The following is a 13,770-nucleotide window of genomic DNA, read 5'->3' as shown; positions in this document are numbered from 1 at the left end:
GAGACAGGGTTTCACTATTTTGGCCAGGCTGGTTTTGAACTGCTGACTTCAAGTGATCTGCCTGCCTCGGACTCCCAAAGTGCTGGGATTACAGGCATGAGTACCTGCACCTGGCCTAATTTCTGGTTTTCAGTGTGTTAAAGTGTGTTTTATCATCTAGGATATGGTCTGTCTTGGTGAATGTTCCACGTGGGCTTGAGGAGAAAGGGTGATCTGTGGCCGCTGGCTGAACTAGTCTGTAGATGTCAAGTACGTCCAGGTGACTGATGGTGTGGTAGGGTCAACTCTGTCCTTACTGATTTTCTGCCGTTTGAATCTGTTCACGTCTGATAGAAGCGTGCTGCACTCTCCAACTGTAATAGTGGATTCATCTTTGCTCCTTACAGTCCTATCCGTTTTGGGCTCACGTAGTTTGATGTTGTTTGGTATATACATGTTAGGGATTGCTACGTCTTCTTGGAGAAATGATCGCTATCATAATCCGATGATCTTCTTTATCCCTGATAAGTTCCCCCGCTTTGAAGTCTGCTTTGTTTGCAATTAATATAACTATTCCTGCTTTTTCATTTCTTTTTCCTTTTTTTGAGACAATCTCACTCTGTCACCAGGCTAGAGTGCAGTGGCGAGATCTTGGCTCACTGCAACCTCTTCCTCCCAAGTTCAGGCAGTTCTCCTGCCTCAGCCTCCTGAGTAGCTGGGACTACAGGTGTGGACCACCACGCCCAGCTAATTTTTGTATTTTTAGTAGAGACAGGGTTTCACCATGTTGGCCAGGATGGTCTTGCTTTCTTTTGATTAGTGTTAGTGTAGCATATTTTCTCCATGTACTTAATCTGTGTGTGTGTGGTTTTTCAATTTTGTTTGAGATGGAGTTTCACTCTTGTTGGTCAGGCTGGATGGAGTGCAGTGGCACGGTCTTGGCTCAGTGCCGCCTCCGCCTCCTGGGTTTAAGCTATTCTCCTGCTTCAGCCTCCCAAGTAGCTGGGATTATAGGCACCCACCAGCATGTGTGGCTAATTTTTGTATTTTTAGTAGAGATGGGGTTTCACCACGTTGGCCAGGCTAGTCTCAAACTCCTGACCTCAGGTGATCCACCTGCCTCCGCCTCCCAAAGTTCTGGGATTACAGGTGTGAGCCACCATGCCCAGCCTCATCTGTGTGCTTTATATTTAAAGAGTTTCTTGTAGACATGTGTACTTGTGTCTTGTTTCTTGATCCACTCCGACACTCTCTGTCTTCTAGTGGGTTCATGTAGACCGCTGACGTTCAGTGTGATTATTAGTGTGTTAGATCAGTATCTTCTAGGTTTGCTTCTATTTTCTATTTGCTGCCCTTGTTCTTTGTTTCTATTTTTGTCTTCCACTCACTTTCTGCCTTTTATTGTTTCAGTTGAGCATTTTATATGATTCAGTTTGCTCTCCTTTGTCAGCATATAAGCTAAACTTCTTCTCACTTTTGTTTTAGTGGTGGCCATAGTTTGCAACATAAATTTACAACAAATCCAAACCCACTTTCAGGTAATACTAAATTGTTTCCTGGGCACTATGAGTTCCGTATGATAAGAAAATAATCCCAATGTTTTCCTCCCATTCCTTGTATCCTTGCTGTCGTTCCTTTCACAGATGTAAGCACACGTAAGCACATGTCTACGCGTCGATATACACAGCCAGGCGTCATCAAATACATGTTGCTATCATTATTTAGCGGAACTTATCTGTTAAGAAGAAGAAAAATACATTTTTATTTTACCTTTATTCCTCCTTTGACATTCTTCCTTTCTTTATGATCTCAGTTTCTGGCATATGCTATTTTTCTTCTGGCTGACGAACTTTTTTTTAACATCTTTTATTGCAAGGCAGGTCTAATAGCAACAATTCCCTCAATTTTTGTTGGCTTGAGAGAGCCTTTAATTCTCCTTCCATTTTTTTCCCCTACAAACCATGTCTAGTTTTTGTTGCTGTTTTTTTAAAGTTATGTGTAACATTAGCATCTTCCCTTTTGGAAGGATAATTTCTCAAGATTCAGGATTCTAGGTTGGTGGCTTTTTTCTTTCAACATTATTTCCCTCCACTCTTCCTGCTTGAGGGGAAGTCAGATGTAATTCTTGTCTTTGGTCTTCTATAGGTAAGGTGTTTTTGTCCTCTGGTTTATTTCAGAACTTTTTCTTTACTTTCAATTTTTATAGTTTGATAGTGATACGTCTCTGCTATGGCCTGAATGCCTCGCCCTACAAATTAGCGTGTTGATCTCAGCTCAGGGCAACCTCCGCCTCCCGGGTTCAAGCAATTCTCCTGCCTCAGCTTCCAGAGTAGCTGGGACTACAGACGCACCCCACTACGCCCAGCTAATTTTTGTATTTTTAGTAGAGATGGAGTTTCACCACATTGGCCAGGTCTCCAACTCCTGATTTCATGATCCGCCTGCCTCAGCCCCCCAAACTGCTGGGATTACAGATGGAGGCACCAGGCCGGGGACATTTTCCGTCATTATTGTTTCAATTTTTTTTTTCCCTAGGGCTCTCGCTCTGTTTCCCAGGCTGGATTACAGTAGTGTGATCATAGCTCAATGTAGGCTTGAATTCTTGAGGGCAAGTCATCCCCCAGCCTCAGGCATAGCTCCATGCCTGACTTTTATTTTATTTTATTTTTTTGTGATGGAGTTTCACTCCTGCTGCCCAGGCTGGAGTGCAGTGGTGCTATCTCGGCTCACTGCAGCCTCTACCTCCTGTGTTCAGGCGATTCTCCTGTCTCAGCCTCCTGAGTAGCTGGGATTACAGGCATGCGCCACCACACCCAGCTAATTTTATATTTTCAGTAGAGATGGGGTTTCTCCATGTTGGTCAGGCTGGTCTCAAACTCCCAACCTCAGATGATCCACCTGTCTCAGACTACCAAAGTACAGGTGTGAGCCACCGTGCCTGGCCTGGCTTTTTAAATTTTTTTTTTTTTTTTTTTTGAGATGAGGTTTTGCCCTTGTTGCCCTGGCTGGAGTGCAATGGCACGATCCTGGCTCACTGCAACCTCCACCTTCCGGGTTCAAGCGATTCTCCTGCCTCAGCCTCCCAGGTAGCTAGAATTACAGGTGCACGCCGCCACACCTGGCAAATTTTGTATTTTTAGTAGAGACAGGGTCTCTCCGTGGTGGTCAGGCTGGTCTCAAACTCCCAACGTTAAGTGATCACCTGCCTTGGCCTCCCAAAGTGCTGGGATTACAAGTGTGAGCCACCATGCCCAGCCGGCTTTTTAAATTTTTATTTTTTTATAGGCGGGGATCTCACTATGTTGCCCCGGCTGGTCTCAAATGCCTAGCCTCAAGTCATCTCCTACCTTGGCCTCCCAAAGTCCTGGGACTACAGGCATGAGGTAACACATCTGGCCTCAGATATTTCTTCTGTTCTTTTCTTTTTGGATTTTCCCTCTGGTAGTCCTATTACATGTGTATTACAGCTTTTTGGCTGCACAGTCCCTGGATGTTTTCTGAGCCCTTTTCTCTTTAATTTTCAGTTGTGTAGGTTTCTATTGACATGTCTTCAAGCTGAGACATTTACTCCTCAGTCATATCCAGTCTGTTAATGATCCCATCAAAAGCACTTTTCATTTATTTACAGTGGTTTTGCTATAAACAAAACAGTGCTTTCCCCTCTCTTTGCTGGAAGTATGAGGGAATTTTTGTTATATTTACTGTGAGAATTGTCAAGATGTTGGAGGTAAAATTCACAAAAGTGCAGAGGCGCTACCCCTTATGACTGGTTCTCCTGGAGTTTTAATTCTTGGACTGTCCACACTGAGCCTCCAGCAGTTCTTCAATTTACTGATCAGGTTTTTCTACCCTGGCACTGGTTCCGACGGTGGTTTTGACTCAGGAATCTCTGCTCCAGAAAGATATAATTTCCTATATTTGCCTGTTGGTCTCTCCTATCTTTGGGGCAGCAGTTTGCCCAGTATCCTCACTTTTCTCACAGATCTAGCAAGAGTTGTTGATTTTTCAGGCTGTTCAGCTTTGTACTTGTTAGAATGAAGTGGTGACTTTCAAGTTCCTCACATGCGGAACTGGAAAATAAAAGTCTCCTCCTCCTTTTTTACACTTGCGTAGTATTCCATTGTATGGTCATACTGTAATTTATTTACTTACTCTTCTTAAATGATAGACAGCTTGTTTTCAGTCTTTTACTAATATAAGTAGGGCTGCCATAAATAATTTTTAGATGTATTATTTCCCACATGTGTAAATATCTTTAGGCTAAAATCCTGGAAGTAGAATTGCCGGGTCACAATTTATGTACATTTATAATTTGGATAGATTTGGCAAATTTGTAATTAGGTTGTACTAATTACGCTCACCTGCCATGTCATTTCCACACGTTATTATTTATTTATTTTTTTCCCCAGGCTGGAGTGCAGTGGTGCGATCTCGGCTTACTGCAACCTCCACCCCCTGGGTTTAAGCAGTTCTCCTGCCTCAGCCTCAGGAGTAGCTGTGATTACAGGCACGTGCCACCACACCTGGCTAATTTTTGTATTTCTAGTAGAGATGGGGTTTCACTATGTTGGGCAGGCTGGTTTAGAACTCCTGACCTCATGATCTGCTGGTCTCAGGCTCCCAAAGTGCTGGGATTACAGGTGTGAGCCACCGCACCTGGCCCACACTTTCTTATATACTATATTATCAAACTTTTTATTCTTTACTCATCTTAAAGGTGAACAATCTCTCAAATTTGTTCTAATTTGCATTTCAATTATCAGTGAAGTTTAGCATAAACTTTAAGAACCTTTTGTTCTTCTACAAACTTTTTATATCATTTTAAAATTTTTTTCTACTGTACTGTTGATTTCCTTATATAAAAATCAGTATTATGGAATGTTTTATAAAATGAATTATAAACATTTCCCTGCTTTTTTTTTTGACATATTGTGATTTGTCACATAAAACTTTTTGACTTTTATAGTTGATTTTATTTTTTTCATGTGGCCTCCGTTTTGTGTACTACTTTCTCTACTTAAAATATGGGCCTGTAGTCCCAGGTACTCAGGAGGCTGAGGTGGGAGAAGTGTTTCAGCCTGGGAGGCAGAAGCTGCAGTGAGCCTGACTGTGTCACTGTACTCCAGCCTGGGCGACAGGGACCTGTGTCAAAGAAAGAAAAGAAAATATCCTAGCTGTCTTGGCCCTAACTGCCTTTAAAACAAAATCAGTGTACTCACCAGTAGACTGAATAAATGTTACCATTTTTCTGTGTCTACTTATTGTTTTCTTTTTTTGAGACAGTTCTATTGCCAGGCTGGAGCCCAGTGGCGCTATCTCGGCTCACTGCAACCTCTGCCTCCTGGGTTCAAGTGATTCTCCTGCCTCAGCCGGCTGAGTTGCTGGGATTACAAATAACAAGTGTGAGCCACCATGCCCAGCTGATTTTTCTATTTTTAGTATAGACAGGGTTTCACCATGTTAGCCAGATGGTCTCAATCTCCTGACCTCATGCTTCACCTGCCTCAACCTCCCAAAGTGCTGAGATTACAGTTGTGAGCCCCTGCAACTGATATGTATATCCCATATATATATTTTATTTTTAGATGGAGTCTTGCTCTGTCCCAGGCTGGAGTGCAGTGGCACAATCTCGGTTCACTGCAACCTCTGCCTCTCAGATTCAAGCTTTCTCCCGCCTCAGTCTGTCAAATAACTGGGATTACAGGTGCCTGCGACCACACCTGGCTAACTTTTTGTATTTTTAGTAGAGATGGGATTTCACCATATTGGCCAGGCTGGTCTCAAACTCCTGACCTCAGGTGATCGACCTGCCTCACCCTCTGAAAATACTGGGATTATATGCATGAGCCACTGCGCCCGAACTCAGCTTTGTATATTATTTCAAAACTAGAAAATATACTGATAGTTCCCTTTGAAGGTCTGAGCACCAGACCCCGCCCCAGCCTCCACAGGTAGCTGCCACTGCGGAGTTGGGGTATATACTTCTTGTCTTGATCAGAGTCCTTAATTGTGAGACTAGAGAACTCCTCTAGCTGGTTTAAGCTGAAGGGATATCAGTGCCAGAACGGAAGGAATGGACTCCTGACTGTTTCCTGGAGGGTCTCCCTAAAACCACCCCTCGGGCTGGGCTGCCAAGGCTATTGCTGTGGCTCCAAGGCCTGGATGTTCCTACCACAATCGGGGAGCTGTCGCTACAGCTGCTGGGTCTAGAATGCCATTTCTGACATTCAGAATTGATGCCCCATGTGGACCTTTGCTTTTTTCCATTTATGACTAGTTCTGAATCAGAGTCTTGGACAAATGCCATCTGACAAGTAAACCTAAATTAGACCGAAATCTTGGGTACAAGGGAGTTTGGAAGAAAGACTTTTCAGTCTCGTCTCTGTGTATACCAGGAGGCTAGGTGGTATTGTTCGAGTGAGTTCACGGTATTTGTAAATTTCCTGAATATTTGAATTTTAATGTTCCTATTTTTACATAATCAATAGTGTATTGTTTTGGGTATTCAAAAAATTTGCACAAATTGTATCACAGTGCAATTCTGCCTTCTCATCCAATATTATTCTTAATCTTTCACCCAGTCCACATCTGTAGCTCTGTTTCATTCTTTTTCAGTGCTATACACTTTATATGTTAGTTATTTGTTGCTATGTAACAAACTGCATTAAAACTTCCTGGCTTAAAACATTTGGTATCTCAGTTTGAGAGTCAGGAATCCAGGTGTAGCTTAGCTGGGCTCTCTGGCTCAGACTCTTTTGCAAGGCTGTAATCAAGGTGTCTCCTGGGAGGGTGCCCTCACCTAAAGACTTGACCAGGGCAGGATGTACTTCCAGCTCGCTCGCGTGGTTGCTGGGAGGATTCAGTTCCTTGCTGCTTGTGAGCTGCAGGCTATCATTAGTTCCTTGCCATGTGGGTCTCACCACAAGGCAGCTCACAATATGGCAGCTTGCTTCATCAGAGCAGGCAGACAAGAACATGATTATCGCCATGTGTAATGGGTAGAACAGTGTCCCCCTGAAACCTCAACATGTGACTTCGTGTGGAAATAGGGTCCTTCTAGATGTCATTAGTTAAGGATTTTGAAGTGAAACCACCCTGGATTTAGCATGGACTCTAAATCCAATGACCAGTGTTTTTATAAGTAAAAGAGAGGGCACAGGTTCCATAGAAGGCAATGTGAAGGTGGAGGCGGGGACTGGGACGATGCATCTGCTAGCCTGCAAGCGTCTAGGATTGTCGGCAGTCACCAAGACCTAAGGGTGAGGCACAGGACTCTTTCTCCTTCTGAGCCTGCAGGAGGAACCAACCCTGTTGACACCTTGACTCCAGCCTTATGGTCCCAGGAGACATAAGTCTACACTGATTTAAGCCGCCTAGTTTGGTTTGCATCTTTTGTCATATGCTGCTTTTTTTTACATGTAGATCTTTATAAAATTCTGTGTATGAGTTTATACTTATTTTTGTGATTGTCTTTTCTAAGCCATGCATTTCCTTTTTCCATTTATTTTATTTCTTCTTTGCTTTTTTTTTGTTGCTGTTGAGACAGTTTCGCTCTTGTTGCCCAGGCTGGAATGCAATGGGGTGATCTTGACTCACCACAACCTCCGCCTCCAGGGTTCAAGTGATTCTCCTGCCTAAGCCTCCCGAGTAGCTGGGATCACAGGCATGCACTACCACACCTGGCTAATTCTGTATGTTTAGTAGGGATGGGGTTTCTCCATGTTGGTCAGGCTGGTCTCAAACTCCCAACCTCAGATAATCCGCCTGCCTTGGCCTCCCAACAGTGCTGGGATTACAGGCGTGAGCCACTGCGCTCGGTCTTCTGTTAGTGATTTTAAGTTCCATATTCTTTAATTCCTTCGGCAATTTCTATATAGGCGTGTAATTCTAGGTTGACCATTTCCTTCAGTATTTAAATGTTACTCCTTTGACTTTAGTCATTGCAGGTAAGAAGCCTGATGGTGGTCTAACACTATTCCCTTTGTGATTTGTCTTTACTCAGCTTTAAGTATTTCTCTCTGTGCTCAAGGTTCTACAGTTTCACTTGTGTAGATTTTTACTCATACTGCTTAGGATTCAGTGTGCGTTTACATCTGTGAACTTGTGTCTGTGAAATCCTGGAGGACTCTGCCCTCTCCTCTAGATGGTGCTTCTCCCCATTCTCCCTTCTGGATCTCCTAGTTGGACATATTTTGAAGCATTTCTTTCTACTCTCATATTTTATCTTTTACATTTTCCATCTTTCTCTCTGTGCTCCATGCTAATTGAGTCCCTTTATTGTCTTCCAATTTACAAATTCCCTCTTTAGTCACATCTGGTCTTTGTGACACCTAGACACTGAAGTTTTCTGTTTCAATGACTATATTCTTCATCTCTAGAATGTCTATTAATATGGTTGTCAAATCTATTATTAAGCTGTCTTGGTTTACCTTAGTTTTTTGTTTTTTGTTTTTTGAGATGGGGTCTTGCTGTGTTGCCCAGGCTGGAGTGCAGTGGCTATTCACAGACACTGATCAGCACAGGAGTTTTCACCTGCTCCATTTCTGACCTGGGCTGGTTCACCCCTCTTTAGGCAACCTGGTGGGTCCCCGCTCCCGGGAGGTCACCATACTGATGCTGAACTTAGTGCGGACACCTGATTGGCATAGCGCACTACAGCCCAGAACTCCTTGGCTCAAGCGATCCTCCCACCTCAGTCTCCCGAGTAGCTGGGACTACAGGCATGCGCCACCGTGCCCAGCTACCTCAGTTTCTTTTTTTCTCTCTCTTATCTCTTTAAACATGTTAAGCCTACTTATCTTCAAGTTTCTTTCAGATGATTTGATAATTATTACCAGCTCTGGGTGATGCAAATTCCATATATTGTATACACTGCTCTCTGTGCCTCAAGATGGTTGCATTCTTTCTGCGGTTCATTTCCTTTTTTCTTTGCACTTGGTGGAGGGGACAGACCTGTCTTCCCAGCTCAGTCCACAATTACCATCTCAAGTCAAATGTCTTAACATAGGACAAAGCCTTTGTTTCCTTAAACAGAGAGGCCCCCAAAGGGCTTGCCCTGTCAGCCCTCCAGAGTGTCCTGACATCTGAATGGGTACCTGGTACTCAAGAGCCATCTCTGAGAGCCCTCTGTCAGCTCTGCAGTGTGCCTTTTCTCTCTCAGTACCCATTCTGTGGTACCAGGTGGTGAACTGAAGTTAATTCTGAGTACTTTTCAACATATTCATCTGGCCCTGTGTGACCCTGAAAAAGTCATTTAACTACCAAACTTTCTGTAAAGTAGGGAATATTCTTTATTATTGAGAGACAGGGTCTTGCTTTCTTGCCCAGGCTAGAGTATAGTGGCATCATGGCTCACTGCAGCACAGAACTCGTGGGCTCAGGCCTTGCACCTCAGCTCCTGAGTGGCTGAGACCACAAGTGCATGCCACCATGCCTGGCTAGTATTTACATTTTTTTGTAGAGATGAGGTCTTGCTAATGTTGCCTAGGCTGGTCTTGAACTCTTGGGCTCAAGAGAGCCTCCCACCTCAGAGTCTCACAGTATGCTGGGATTACAGTCATAGCCACTGTGCCTGGTCTTTATTTATTTTTTTAATAAATATTGTAAATATCATAAAACAAAAAACGCCCCACAAAGATACATGATTTCTTAAAAAGAAATGGTTTAATTTCATTTTTATCTGGGAAAAAACAAATTGAGTTTAAAATGAAATGACAAACACGCTGACATGTCAAGTGTCATTTTTTTATGGTATTATGCTTATTTAAAGTGTGAAGATACAGAACCTCTTTATAAATTTCTGGCATCAAAGATTCCCACTGCAGATAAAAACAGGTTGGTTATAAAATGTGAATTCATTAAGCATTCCATTTTTGTTGTTTTTTATAAGAAATATTTTGTAGAAACAGTGTAAAACAGGGTCAACTTTTGGAAATTATAAAATTTTAGAAAAAATTTTTCTTTGCAAACCAAGAAGAGTCTAATTTGACCCTGGGGAGCTCCCTGTAGGGTTTCAGAGCCCTGGGGAGCTCCCTGTAGGGTTTCAGAGCCCTGGGCTCTCCACAGTAGCAGCCTCCTTCTGCACTTAGATTAAGACCCCAGCTTTTTCCAATTAGCCTCAATCAGAAAAGTTTAACATACACAAATATCTCTATAGTGCAGTAAAAATGTCATTTTATATTAATTTGCATTATGAAAATAAGTCTGTATACCCAGTAATGCATAATGAATATGAATCATGTAAATTTGGTCATGGTATTTGAAGTTGGCTTTGGCTTTGAAGTATTTTTAAATTCATAGAAAATAAATAAAACATTTTAATAGCTGATATTAATAATCAACTTCAAATTTTCTTTTTTCATTTGCTACTCAATTTTAAAAGAGAAGTCACTCTCAGTAGTGTTCCAAAGTGAGTGATTGCACCTTCTATGTGAAAAAGCTGCTAAAGATCCGATTGCCATTAGCCGTTCCTAAGTGCTGAACATACTGAGAGAAACAGTTTGCAATGGACATGCTCTGTCACTGGCGGCAAATCCAGCAATACCCTTTGCAGGGGCACTCCAGACCTTGTGTTTTCACAGAACGCGGTGCCATCTGTGGTTCTCACGTGCCTTTCTGAGCAGCTCCTGCAGCAGGCCAGGCTACGGTGGCCAAGTCTCGCTTGACGGTAATGGCATCGGATGGTGGCAGGAGAAGGTAACTGATGTCCCTATGTGCTCTCACAGGCTATGCAGATCAGGGGGCTGTTCTGCCTAATACTGAAAGGACCAAGAACCCTGGCTGCCCTCCGGAATTCCAAATGACTGAAGGAACAAAGCTTCAGGGCTCTGGGTGGTGTCTCCCGCTATTCAGGAGGCAGTCGGAGGCTCCGCAGCTTCATTTCGTCCAGTCCTTTCCAGTATTTAAAGTTGTTGTCAAGATGCTGCATTAAATCAGGCAGGTCTACAAAGGCTGGAGAGAAAGATGGGAATGTGATACCCTTTTACAGCCTCGCCTAACAGGTTTAGGCTTTCTGCTGAGAGGATTTTAAGAGTGACAGATAGGAGGAGCAGGCATCTGTGTGAGGCTAAACGCACCCAGAAACTTCAACGAGCCATGGCTGACTGAAGTTAGACCCTGCCCTCAATGCCAGCACCTCCTCTATGGCCACCTGCTGAGCTGGTAACTTTGGCCAATACGACAGAAGGTGGCTAATCTGCTTAACTGCCATTCAACCAGCACCTCTGGACCTGGGGTATCAGAAAGCAAAATGTCGTGTGCCCCCACCTTACGGCCTGGCCCTTGTGTGCCCGCTTTCGCTCCATGCGTGCTTCACATGCACCAGCATCTCCTTCCACCTGCAGCCTGGAGACGCAGGCATCTGGTCTCAGTCCCAGAAGCAGTGAGCTGCGCAGCGATCCCCACTGCTTCAGTCCTTTCTCCCTAGCCACATACAGCAGTTCTACGGCCTCCTTGAGACACAGGTTTATTTCCTGACTGACTGGATCTGGACATTTATCAGCCCTGTAGCCCCTCCCCCAGGGTGCAGCCCTCAGAGTGAAGATGCCCATGGAATATCAGTGGATCCTGTTCTCTGGTTTGACAGGGTCCTGTGCCCCGCCTGAAGTTAAAGGAGGGTGACATGATCAGAGACAGAGCAGTCTTTCTGGTCTTGTGTAGAGTGGGAGAAGCAGGGGACAGCAGAGGGCAAAGGGCTGGTGTGGAAACACCATGGATTCTGGAGCCCCGGCTGCTCTACTACAAGCCCTGGGGCCCCAAGTTCTCTCCCCTCATCTATAAAACAGGCGGAATGACACCTATGCCTGCCGGGAGTGTGAAGAAAGAACATCCAGCCCTCAGAGGCCCTCGGTGATGGTTCACTTCTCTCGTTCTCGAAAGCCTAGGCCCCAAATCATATTCTACAGTCAAATGCACCCTGTCGTTTCAGATGCAGTTCCCCGTCAGTTAAAGGAAAATGTGCTATTTGAAGGAAGATTTCTTACCGTCCCAAGCATCAAACATGTCTGTGATGAAGTAATCAATGAAGGAGATTTGGGATTTGGGGATGCTGCAGGTATTTCTGTCAAAAACTGGCATCACCACAGGTAAGTCCTGCTGCTTCTCCTCATCAGTCTGCAAAGCAGAAAACGTCATGATCAGGAGACCCCAGCATCTGGTTCCACTCCACCCGGGGGCGGCCCCTCCCCCAGGGAGAGCTTTTCCTGGCAGCCTAAGGTGGCTTGTGGTGAGAAGCCAATTGCCACCCCACCCAGCCAAACCATGTTTCATAGCAGATACCCAGTTGTTCTCAGAATGTGGACCCCTCCATGTCAGGGGGGTCTGAGGACACCCCGACTAAAGCCAAACTTTGAATATTGTAAAGCCGCCCTGCAGAAGCTCCTCAGGTAAGATTCCAACAGTAAGTGTAGTCAGTCACCACTGTCGTTCCTACTGACCTAAAGCAACTGAGTCAAAATTAATAGAGTTCATTTGGGCCAAGTTGAGGCCAGCTGCTCAGGAACCACTGTTCTGGAGAATACAGGAGATGCTCCAGTTTTTAGGAATTTTTATTGTACTGGTTTATTGAAAGAACACTGATAGTAATTGGCTATATACTGCTGAATGACAGGGTATGAACTGTGGCACTGTTAGGTTAACTTATGGCTACTGGCCTAGAGTCCACAGAGCAGGCCATTACTTATGTCAACGTGGGGAGTGAGCTGTAACTGCTGTCACATTTCCCTGCCTCTCCGGGCCTGACAACTAAAAGGGGCTCACATTCCTCAGAGAAAAAGATCCTTTCTTTTCTCACTGCTGTCACAGTCCAGCCATCCTTGCACCTGGCTTGAAGCCCACACAGGGGCCACAATGATGAGAGAGAAACACAGCCCCCCCTTCACAGAGAAAGGCCTAGTGGCTGCTGCTCATCTAAGGCTGAATTATTTATCTGAAAAGGTTCTGAACCCCGTTGAGATCCTGGAAGTTAAAAAAAACAAACTTCTGAGGTGAGTTTTTATATACTTTAGTCAAATCGTCTATCTCTTCAGGATTTCAGAGAGACTTGCAAAACATTAAAAACATAATTAAGAACCTGAGGAAAAGGGCAGGCGTCCTGTTCTTTCTTTGATAAGGTCTACTTTTGGGCCAACGGTGCTGGAGAAAGAGTGAGGAAGGCCCCTGGGGCGGGAATGAGGCTGGAGTCGTGCTAGAGGCCCCTGTGGATGTGCAATGGAAGTCCCGCACGATCTCTGCCTGCTGTGCCAGGGTGCCTGTGCTGGGCGTCAGGTCAAAGGGTGGGGCAGGATGAGAGGCAGGGCGAACACAGGTGGACTGAGGTGGGAGTGGGCTGCGGGGAACAGCTCTTCGATGGGACCCTAGTGCATGTGTGGGGCCAGGTGAAAGGATGGTGACTGCTGGGCTGAACCCTTTCTCCCCAGTACTGGGGCTGGAGGGGGTGGAGCCAACCCTCTGGGGTCACTCTGGGAGAGCCTGAGGTGTTGGGCCAGGTGTGGTAAGAACGATGGGAGAAGTCTGGCTGAGCACACAGAATAATGACCACTAAAGTCTCATCCCACTGTTGGCCACTCACAAGATGTGTCTTCTACACTCAGAGCGGTACTTCCACCTCCCAAACGGCCAGCAGAGCTCACCCCACCACCGCCAGGCTTCTGGCGACTGGCAGAACTCACTTGCAGCTCCTCCCCCTTAGCCCTTACTCCACAGGGCCTCACCATTCCCGTACTTGCCTTCAGAGGCCCTCCAGGGAATGCTGTGCCAGGCCAGAAAGCTCTCCTGCCAGCATCTCTCTGCCCT

General features: G+C 45.0%; 1 protein-coding gene and 1 long non-coding RNA gene across 2 annotated transcripts in view; one reads left to right on the top strand and one right to left on the bottom strand.

The window, feature by feature from the left end:
• The window catches only part of LOC119467480, a 17,632-nt gene extending 14,630 nt beyond the window's left edge, over positions 1-3,002 (top strand). The window contains exon 4 of the long non-coding RNA XR_005196020.1: positions 2,991-3,002. This is a non-coding gene — a long non-coding RNA (uncharacterized LOC119467480). The remainder of the gene's footprint in view (positions 1-2,990) is intronic.
• Positions 3,003-9,623: 6,621 nt separating this feature from the next.
• Positions 9,624-13,770, bottom strand: part of PDE8A (phosphodiesterase 8A) — a 146,566-nt gene continuing 142,419 nt past the window's right edge. Inside the window, exons 21-22 of the mRNA XM_017502297.2 lie at positions 11,961-12,090; positions 9,624-10,929 (exon numbers count right to left, since the gene is read on the bottom strand). Of these exons, the coding sequence (XP_017357786.1) occupies positions 10,823-10,929; positions 11,961-12,090 (237 nt within the window). The 3' untranslated portion in view covers positions 9,624-10,822. The remainder of the gene's footprint in view (positions 10,930-11,960; positions 12,091-13,770) is intronic.

The sequence above is a fragment of the Cebus imitator genome, unplaced genomic scaffold (genome assembly GCF_001604975.1).
Source record: "Cebus imitator isolate Cc_AM_T3 unplaced genomic scaffold, Cebus_imitator-1.0 Scaffold295, whole genome shotgun sequence".
In the NCBI taxonomy this organism is placed as follows: domain Eukaryota; kingdom Metazoa; phylum Chordata; class Mammalia; order Primates; family Cebidae; genus Cebus; species Cebus imitator.
This window is presented reverse-complemented; position numbering and strand designations above follow the sequence as displayed.